This window comes from Acomys russatus, chromosome 12 (genome assembly GCF_903995435.1).
Source record: "Acomys russatus chromosome 12, mAcoRus1.1, whole genome shotgun sequence".
Taxonomy (NCBI): Eukaryota; Metazoa; Chordata; class Mammalia; order Rodentia; family Muridae; genus Acomys; species Acomys russatus.
Window position 1 is genome coordinate 37,255,112 of NC_067148.1, and position 10,373 is coordinate 37,265,484.

The window sequence follows — 10,373 nt, forward strand, 5'->3', positions numbered from 1 at the left end:
TATCGTCCCTGCCCCCTCACCCTCACTAGTTGTCACCTCTGTGGAGGTGTGATTGCCCGCTCACATCTGCTCCCCCGCACTGGGCACAGTGGAAGCTGGAGATGCCCAGTCTGTACAGATGAAGTGACTGTATATCTGACCTGGTGCTGGAACCCACTCCGCATGCATCTCTCTCTGCCTCTGCTCTCAATAGCACAGCACCCTTCTGGGGGAATTCAAGAGTCAGTCAGCAAAGACCAAAGTCCTATCAATGGGAACCAGACAAGCAATATGGTGCCTTCCTCCAAATACTGGTAAAACAACAATTAGACAAGGAAACTTAGGGAAGAGCTGCATCTTGAGCACCTTTGTTTCATGCATGCAGCAGATACCCAAGATTCGTTTTATGGACATCACCCTCCATGACGCTGAAGCATAATTACAGAGGGCAGGGAGCAAGGGATTTTAAAAAGAAGATTGGGGTTTTTTTTGATGAGCCAGGGCTGGGTATTAAGATGTCTTCACACCAACAGCCTTTGGGCCAAGGACTATGAAGAGAATGGATGGGGAAGTAAAGAGGTTAGATACAAACCCCAAAGGCCATTTGAACTTAAATTGATGTTAAGTAGCATGTAAAAGTCTTTTGCACCAGCTCCTCTTGAGTGCACGGTAAAAGCCACACATGCCTTGGGGCAACTGCCTTTGCACAAGACAGGAAAAATATTTCACAGAATGTGCCTTTGGACAAAGCTCTCCTGGTCCATGAGAATGGTAGGAAATGTGTTTCTGCTTCTGACTTGGCTTTTGGACAGACAGGACACACGGACATGGATAGATACACATATATGTAGCTACACATGTACCCCAACACCAGAGCATGCCAGCATTGCACATCTACCTCTAGATCTTAACCTTCAACCTGCAAACCCTTCCAGACCATAAAATTATTTTTGTTGCTACTTCATAACTGTAATCTTGCTATTGTTATAAATTGTCATGTAAATATTTGTGTTTTCCGGTGGTCTTAGGCAGTCCCTGTGAAAGAGTCTTTGACATCCTAAAAGGGAGTGGGGAGACGCACAGGTTGAGAATCTAGATTCTGGCCCATGGAGAACAGCCTCATATTACATCAAGCAGCACCCAGATTCAACAAGTATTTGTGGAAATGGTGCCCTTGAGCCATTTGGAAGAACTGTTGGAGATTGAAAAGGAAGCTGGGTAGAGGACGTATGCCCTGTGTGGCGGTTAATTGTCAACAACACAATCTAGACTCACCCAGGAAGTGAGTCTCAGTAAGGGACTGTGGTTTAGGTCAAGTTGGCAGGTGAGCAAGTTTGGGGGTGGCCAGGATTATCTTGTATACCTTAATTGGCATGGAAAGACCCAGCCTAAAAGTGGGTGACACCATACCTTGGTATGATTGTACAAAAGAGCAGTCATTTCTCTCTGCTCTTGACTGTGGGTGTGATGCGGCCGGCTGTCTGGAGCTCCTGGCACTGTGACCTCCCTGCCGAAATGGGTTGCAACCAGGCACTGTGAGCTAAGTTGTTTGTGGTTAGGGTATTTTTTTATCACAGCGACAGAAATGAAGCTAGGATGCCATGTTTCCCTTCTCTGGTGTGTTCTCACTCATTCTTTAGCTCCATCTCAGCTCCAAAGCTTATACCCTGACCTCCAAGTCCTGTAGGACTCCTCCTAAATAAATATCGGCTCCAGAAGCTAGGAATGGTGGTACAGGCATGTACTCCAACCTGAGACTGAAGGACCTCCAGAGTCTAGGCTAGGATAGTAAAATAGTATCTTAGGAAAAAAGAAAAAAAAATCTGAGGTTGGAGAGAATGTTCACTGTTTAAAAGTACTTATTTTGTCCGGCATGGTGGCCCATGCCTTTAATCCCAGCACTCAGGAGGCAGAGAGATCTTTCTGAGTTCAAGGCCAAACAGAATCCAGGACAGCCAGAGCTGTTACACAGAGAAACTCTGTCTCAAAAAAACCAAAAAACCAAAAAACCAAAAGAAAACAAAACTAAAGCAAAAAACAAAACAAAACAAAAAGAGCTCTTATTGCTTTCGCAGAGGACCTGGCTTGGCTTCCCAGCATCCATATAGAATTGCCCGTAACCACTCACAACTCTAGTTCTAGGGGATCAGACGCTGGTACCAATGCACATACATGCAAGCAAAACTACTCAGACACGTAAAATAATAAATAAATAAATAAATAAATATTTTTAGATAGAGGGATAGATAGATGATAGGAAACCATATTACCCGAGAGGGTACTTCTGTCAGCTTGCTCATGTCCACTCACCCTCGGGTCCTCTAAAAGCCTACACCTACTACAGGTGCTGGATGAGTATGTACAAGGGGTATGAATGAATGAATGAATGAATGAATGAATGATATTTAGTGGTCTGGAATGGGAGCACGCTGGGCGCTGCCTGTGAGCAGGGGGTCCGGGCAGCTCGGCCCTGGGGGCGTGTCCGCAGAGGCCGCCTCAGAGCTCCCGATCCGGTGCAGGAGGCGGCGGCCAGCATGGAGAACGAGTTGGAGGCTCTGGCCCCGCGGCCCGCGAGCCCGGCGGAGCCGCCCTTCCAGGCGCTGGTGGAGGCGGCGGGTGGCCGAGGGCAGGTGCTGCTGGTAGGCGAGCTGTGGGACCGCGAGCAGAGCCGGACGCTGCTGCGGGACTTTGCCAGCACCGTATTCCCTCCCGAGCCCGCGCCGGGCAAGTCGAGCTATGCAGAGGCCGAAAACAAGGGCACTGCGGCGGCCACCGCGCCGCACCGGGCTCCAGGAGCGAAGGCGACGCGCGCCATCCGCTCGCAGCTCGTCTTCGTGCTGTGCCGCGCCACGTCGCTGGCCGCCCGGGAGCCGCGGCGCCGCTTGCGAGAGATGCTGCGGGACGTGCGCGGCCGGAGGCGGGAGGGCGCTGCGCTGGTAGGGGTCCTGGTGACCGACTCGGGTGCGGAGGACGCGGCGACGCCGGGACTGCAGCTGCTGGAGACGCTGCTGCGCACGGTGTTCGGCCGCCAGGTCGGGGGCCCGGTGCAGACTGCCGCCTTCCATCCCGGTTGCCCGGCCTCCAGCCTGGCTGTCCAGGAGGCCGCCTGCAGGGCCCTGCAAGCTGCGGGGCCGGGACGACCAGGTGAGGTTGCGCGGGGGTCGGGCTAGGCGTTTGGGGAAGCCTCCAGTCCTTTTAGATCGGTTGAACCCCTTTAGGCCACACAATTCTGCTGTGCACGGAGGTAAACTGAGGCCCTGAGCAAGGAGGTCCCCAGCACAAGGCCTCTCAGCCTAAGGTGAGCAGGCCCTGGACAAGAAGTTAAGTTGGTCAGGTCAGATCCGAAGGACTGCACGTGAGACCGAGGGGGGGGCGGAGGGGGGAGACAAGGAGCTAGGGTACAACTGGTGAGGAAGTGGGTATGAAGTAGGATTGAACTGCTCTGAAAATATGTAGGAGTTGGAGACTGGGCATAGGGAAAGAGGACGGAAACGTCTCTCGGGGGTGCAAAAGTTTGGGTGGTGTGCGTGGGGGATGGTGGAAAACTGAGTGGGGGCGGGGGTGTGGCTGGAGCTTTAGGACACCGGTACAGACAAAGTTGTCCCGGAAGCTCAGTGTGGAAGGGTGGAAGACGGATGCAGTTCTTAGCAGAGACACGGAATAGGTGCCAGGGAGTTGTGGGTGTCAGGAAGGGCGTGAGGGACCGAGACCATGGTGACCTCAGTGATTCCTGGTAGCCACTGATCGCTGGTTGCCTCTGCCAAGTGTGGGGCGGGGCCACCTCTTCCCTCCACACTCTCGTGGTAAAGTAGTAACGTATAGAGGGAGGTGTAAGAGCTTCTCCCAGCCAGGAACTGATCCATCACACAAGGGTCAGACGTCCCAGGGCAGCGGGTTTTACAGGAATTCTGCAGATTACTGGGATTAAAATGTGGGCCTTAATTGGAGCTGGGTCAGACACCGGGAGATCTTTGCACCGCTCAACTCCCTTCCCTTTGGCTCTTCACTATAGTAAGCTTCTGAGCTAATGAGTGGCTGGCTGCTGTGCCAGGTATTAGGGGCATCTACTATCCAGCATTAGCTGGCCACCGAGGGATGCCTGACCTTTTTGCATCAGGGAGACATTATCTGATATTACAAGTGTTTACTTGCACCTGCCGGCTTGGCAAGTGTGTTTCTCACTGGAGGATCTCCTAGCCTCTCTTCTATGGAGGTTGTACAACCTCGAACATCCCAAAAGGTGCGGGAAATAGGTAGCCCATGTACGTGTTCTGATAATATCGGCTCAGCCGATTCCTTATCTGGCCTTGGGAGAAAGAAGGCAATTCACACAAATTCTCTCTAGACTAAAGAGCTCACACCTAGAAAATTATCTAAGCCTTCCATCTCTTAGCCCTAGGCTTTTCCACACTTCACTCTGGCCATGGTTGGGTGCCTATGGCTGTGACCCGGGCCTGGAAAGCCAAATTTCTCTTTCCTCTTCTTTCTGCCGCTAGCCCCACCCCCACCTCCCATTCAGAGCTGGACTTCCTCTTTCAGGGAACCGGCTGAAAAACTTGCACACTCGCTTTGGTTTGCAAATTGACTAGTGACATTTCAGAGCCTTTGGCCTTGGCTCTCTCAGCAATGACCAAATGGTTTTGTCACCGTTCTCTTGTTGGTTTAACCACCCTGGTATTTCCACTCACTAACACCCTGCCTGGCACCCAAGATGGGTGACTAAATCTTTGTTTTGAAATAAACACTAACACTCTGGAAAAATGGGACCTTTGTAGATGCATCATCTTCTATTATACCAACGTATTGCCTGCTTTTATAACAACACACTGAGGGAAAACATTTTTTTACTAATGAACCAAGGCCATGAATTAATTATAACTCCTCGTGAGTCCATTTCCTTTCGGCCTTTGCAATGTTTTATGGAAGTCAGGCATGGTAACCCATGCCTTAATTCCAGTACACAGTGGGCAGAGGCAGACAGATCTCTGTGAGTTCTAAGCTATCCTGGTTACACAACAAGACCCTGTCTCAAAACAAAACAAAAAGACATTTAATGTATTGGTGTTCATAAATAGTTTAAAGCAAGGCATGATGATGCATACCTGTAATCCCAGCATTCAGGAGGTTGAGGCAGGAGGGTGGAAAGTTCAGGGCCATCCTGGGCTACATAGTTTTGAGACCCTGTCTCAAAAACAAATGAATGAATGAATGAATAAACAAATGAAGAAGTGAGTTAAGAAAGCAAAGAGAGAAGAGGGAGTTTGAACTGAAACTGAAGGAGATGTTACTGCCCCGCGAGTGTTTTCTTTAGGGGTACGCAATTGTGATTAATTTCATGTCCTTATGTCGCTATGGTTTCCCCAGCATGTGCACATAACTCAGCAATGTGTGAGGCTGAAGTGAGATAACCAAACATGAAACCAGGCAGTAGAAAGTCGAGACTCGAGCATCCGGGACAGCCAAAGCTACTTGGAGAAACCCTGTCTTGAAAAAAAAAAAGAAAGAAAGAAAGAAAAAGAAAGAAAAAAGAAAAAAAAAGACAGTGGAGACTCATGGGCTGCTGAGGACAGGCTCTTGTCTTGTGAGGCAGTCACCAGCTGACCTCTGCCCTGAGGATTTGTAATCTCTCTTTCTAGCAGAAGGTGCCTGGGAGAGACCGGGGCTACTGACTTGCTTTTCCTGGGGTCCCCGGAGCCAGAAGAAGAACCGTGATGTCACCTTCTCCCAAGGCCCAGCTCAAGGTAAGCACTTTGGTTGCCTGGATCCTGACTAAATACTGAGACCTTACGGACAGCGGACAGACATCCATGGAGTACTTCATCCAGGGAGTACTTTCTCCATCCTGAGTTTAGCATGAGCTCTCGCGGTGCCTGTTCCCCAACCCACCAAGCAGGACTCAGGCTGGGTCAGGAGATAGTCCTGACCCAGTGGGGCAGGCCAGTATCCTCCAGGGAGTCATGGAGTGTTAAGGGGCTAGTGGCAGCTGGGCTCCGTGACACACGCCTGTAATCCCAGCACTAGGGAGGCAGAGGCACGCGGATCTCTGTGAGTTCGAAGCCAGCCTGGTCTACAAAGTGAATCCGGCACAGCCAACAATACACACAAAGAAACCCTGTCTCGAAAAACAAACAAACAAAACAAAAAAAGAAGCTAATGGCATTTGAGCTGGGATAAATGGATTCTCATAGGCAGACAGAGGAAGACTCAAAGAGTATCCTGAGTGAAAGTGGCCAGCAGATATCATACTCAGAAAAGGAAGCACCTTCAAGGGTGCTCAGGGCTGTGGTGCAGTTGGAAATAGAAGGCCTTGGAGTGGCAAGCTGGGCCACATGGGGGCCGGGATGCCCTTCAAAGGTGAGGGATCTTAAACATAAGCAGAAAGATGGTAGCCTGTGGAGACACAAAGAGATCAGAGGCAGATCCCAGGGAGAAGGGACCACAGCAGCCCCTGGTGGGATAATGGGTAACTTGGACCCATAAAGGCAGTGAGATAAGAAAGGAGGCAACTCTCGGACAGTGGTTTTCAGGGTGGCGCCATCTTGCTGGTAAATGGAGGTGAGAAAAAGGTAGGGGACAAATAATGAGCATTGATGTGAAATAAGCGTTTATTGTGTCCCTTTTTAAAAACTGACTATTCACCGATCTAATAGCTGTCTTTCACTGCCTAATAAATTGCTATACACTGTGTCTTAAAAGAACATACACTTAGCACTTAGGAGGAAGAGGCAGGTGGATCACTGTGAGTTGGGGAGACCAGCCTGGTGTACAAAGAGAGTCCAGGACAGCCAAGGCTACACAGAGCAACCCTGTCTCAAAAACCCAAAATAAAAACAACCCAGCAGGGTGTGGTGGCACACACCTTTAATCCCAGCACTCAGAGAGGCAGGGACAGGAGGATCGTTGTGAGTTCGAGACCAGCGTGGTCTACAAAGTGAGTTCAGGACAGCCACACAGAGAAACTCTGTATCAAAAATAAATAAATAAATAAAATAAAAAACAAAACAAGACAGAAGACTGAGCTGGTAGGATGGCTCAGTGGGTATAGGTGCTTGCCACCAAGACTGAAGACCTAAGTTTTATTCCCAGAGTCCGTATTGTGAAAGGAGAGGACTGACACCCATAAGTCATCCTCTGACCGACATACACACACACACACACACACACACACACACACACACACACACACACGCGCGCGCGCGCGCGCGCACACACACACACGCACGCACACGCACGCATGCACACACACGCGCGCGCACACACACACACACACACAATGTTATTCAGTGTTTCCACACAGTGATGTGGGTACTAGGAACTGAACCCAGTCCTCTGCAGCAGTAGCAGGCAGGTACTTTTAAATTCTGAGCCATCTCTCCAGCCCCCACTGTACTGTGTTATTAGGCAACAATGACAAGGAAAATCTCTCTCTTTTTCAGTACAGACAAAAAGAATGTTTTCAAATATATTTGATCGGAGGTTCATTGAATCAGGACGAGGAGCTCATGGATGCAGGAAAGCGGCTGTACATACCTTTGTAACATACATGATAAATATAAGATATATTCATCTACATACATATAAATTATTTTGGAATATTTTCTTCAGCAATAGCAGACCATGACTGTCTTCCTAAAGCAATCATTGTATCAGCATCTTTTTAAGGATAACAGCTGTAGATGAACATGTAATTTAAAACAGCATAGAGAGATCCAATGTATGCTTTGCCCAATCTCCCCCAAAGATTATATCTCTAAAAAAACAAACAAACAGGACCCATAGTGAAGCTAAACACTATAGTGTAAGATCAAATCAGAATGCAAACGTTAGTGCAACCTACAGGTTATATAATGGGTTCCCTAATTTTATCTATAACTCCTCTCTCTCTCTCCCTCTCTCCTTCCCTCCCTCCCTCCTCCTTGTGGTTTAAAGAACTTTATACAGTGTATTCATTTCTTTTTCTTTGTTTTGTGTGTGTGTGTGTGCACACGTGCGCGCGAGGGTAGGGGGGTTGTTGAGACAGAGTTTCTCTCTGTAACAGCCCTGACTATTTTGGTCTTGATTTGTAGACCAGGCTGGCCTTGAACTCACAGAGACCTGCCTACCTCTGCCTTCCTGAGTGCTGGGATTACAAGCTTGTGCCACAGCACAATGTCTTTTATTTTCAACAAAACACTTCTGTCATGATTCTGGGAGATAGACCCACAACCTCACTCTGAGCAACATGCACAACAACATTTTATTGATGTTTTATTTGGTTTTGGTTTTAGAATATTCTTTATTCCTTGACAATTTTCTACACGTTGTTTTGTTATTTTAGATAGAGTTTTGTATATTCTGGGTTGTCCCTGAAGTCACAATGTTTCCAAGTATGACCTTGAGCTTCTTGCCTTCATCTCCTAAGTACTGGGACTACAGGCCAGGCAACCTCTAGTTTATGTGGTGTTGGGAACTACTGAACCTAGGACTTACGCATGCTAGGCAAGCAGTCTACCAACTGAGCTACATTCCCAACCCATCCTCTGACACACTCTGTCTCTGTCTCTGTCTCTGTCTCTGTCTCTGTCTCTGTCTCTGTGTCTCTGTGTCTCTGTCTCTCTCTGTCTCTCTGTCTCTCTCTCTTTCTCTCTCTCTCTCTCGTTTTTTGTTTTTTGAGACAGAGCTTCTCTGTGTAGCCCTGGCTAGCTTAAAGCTCTCACTGTAAACTAGGCTGGCCTCCAACTCTGAGTTCCGCCTGCCTCTGCCTCAGAATGCTGCACCCCTACTGCCTTCCAGCCCTAACCCCATTCTTAATGCAGAGCCCCCACATTTATAGGAAGCCATAGGTTGTTTGGCTTGTGCCTTCTCTGAATGCTGTCTGAGGATCAGTTGCAAAACTTTCAGCTGCCCATGAGGCAGCCAAGACTCAACCAGTATAAGCTGTGAGGAAACTCGTTATCTCCCATAAAAACAGTGGGGTTGGCTGCAGCCTTGGTCAACATCAACCCAGGAGCTCACGGACCCCCTCAAGAACCTGGGGCTTCTCCCTTCTCTCCGCTGGCCCAGTGGGAGCTGGTTTCATGCTTAGACTGGTAACCAGAAGGTAGCAGGCGTACCGTGATCACGCCTAAAAGTGGCCTTGCTGGGGTCAAAGGGCATGTGCCAGTTTGTAAAAATTGCTTTAGATCTGTATTTCTTTTGGCCTTTTGAATCTCTGGTGCATAATCGCCAGGGTGTGCACAACCGGAGGGGGTTGGTTCTCTTCTTCCACCATGTGGGTGCTGGGAACCAAACTTAGCTTGTCGGATTTGGCAGCAAGAACCTTTACCTGCTGAACCAAACAACCGCCCCCCCCCCCTTTTTTTATTTTTGGCTCTGGAAGTAGGTCTTGGGACAGCTTCCTCCCTCTAAGTGCTTGGACACTGACTTATAACCTTGCTCTTTTCACTTTGGAATGTTCCAGAACACCTCCAGGTCTCAGAGGAGAAGCTTGCGCTGACAGCCATATTTCCCAATGGAGACTGTGAAGAGCGTGGACATGGATCTAGAGCCCAGGATGGAGCTGTCCACACGCCACCTGAGCCCTCGGAGGGCACAAGATGAACGCTGGACCCCTGGACTGACCCTCACCTGAACACGGGAGGGTCACAGTGTTGACCTCAGCAGAAGCTGACTGACTGTAAAGACCCCACTTGCTTCGGGGATGCCACCCTCACTTTTGCCAGCAAAGCAACAAGACCTATGGGACCTGCTCCACACTTAGTGTTTTTTTTTTTTTTTTTTTTTTTTTCCACTGTCATCGTGGTGGGATGATCTTGTCTCTCTGTGCCTTCATCTCTCTGAGCCAAGGAGACATTGTAACTACACTATTTTGCATACATTGTCACTCAGTCTCTGGATCTTGTTTCCCAAATGACTGAGCCAGCCCGGTGGCTTTCCACCAGGAGCCACACTGCACCTCCGGGCAACACTGGAAACGTGTGTGGGAGCAATTAGAGGGCACCTCAGTGTGTGTAGGACGGACCAACCACAAATAATTGGCTTGCTCAGACTGCCGATGGGACAGGACAGTCATTCTGGGAAGAGATCCCTTTATGTTTCCTGGGACCTTGGCTCCCAGAACAAGCCAAAATAAAGACTTGACAGCTGCTGTGAGGAAGCCTAGCAGGCCAGAGCCAAGGTGGTTTGTGTGTTGCAGGGCCAGGACCCAAAGTGCCTTGCATGCTGTGAGGAAAAAAAAAAAAAAAAGAGCCTCTGTCTCATATTGACACTGACTACTGTGCCAGATCCTTTTTGAAAATGTTTTCTGGGTGCTACCTATAGCACCAAGCAAAAGGCAAGCCAGGGTATTGGGGTGCTCAGCCCCCTGACTTGTACTAAATCTCAGATTCTACCCCAAGTATCCTGGAGGTTCTAGA

At 49.1% G+C, this 10,373-nt stretch overlaps 1 protein-coding gene across 2 annotated transcripts; it reads left to right on the forward strand.

The window, feature by feature from the left end:
* The first annotated feature begins 2,418 nt into the window (after nt 1-2,418).
* Nucleotides 2,419-9,711, forward strand: C12H2orf72 (chromosome 12 C2orf72 homolog). Of its 2 annotated transcripts, none has more exons than XM_051154235.1 (3): nt 2,419-3,123; nt 5,619-5,720; nt 9,419-9,711. In XM_051154235.1, the coding sequence occupies exons 1-3, from the start codon at nt 2,514-2,516 to the stop codon at nt 9,556-9,558; spliced, it is 852 nt and encodes a 283-aa protein (XP_051010192.1). In that variant the 5' UTR covers nt 2,419-2,513; the 3' UTR covers nt 9,559-9,711. The 2 variants fall into 2 exon arrangements, with proteins under 2 accessions (XP_051010192.1, XP_051010191.1); XM_051154234.1 differs by having other exon boundaries at nt 2,420-3,123; nt 5,616-5,720.
* The last annotated feature ends 662 nt before the right edge of the window (nt 9,712-10,373 follow it).

What these genes read in the sequence shown, in the direction of transcription:
- C12H2orf72 (XM_051154234.1), top strand. Translation starts at nt 2,514, where the DNA reads ATGGAGAACGAGTTGGAGGCTCTGGCCCCGCGGCCCGCGAGCCCGGCG. An exon ending in TGCGGGGCCGGGACGACCAG is followed by an intron (nt 3,124 to 5,615) that starts GTGAGGTTGCGC and finishes CTCTCTTTCTAG; the next exon opens with CAGAAGGTGCCTGGGAGAGA. An exon ending in CTCCCAAGGCCCAGCTCAAG is followed by an intron (nt 5,721 to 9,418) that starts GTAAGCACTTTG and finishes GGAATGTTCCAG; the next exon opens with AACACCTCCAGGTCTCAGAG.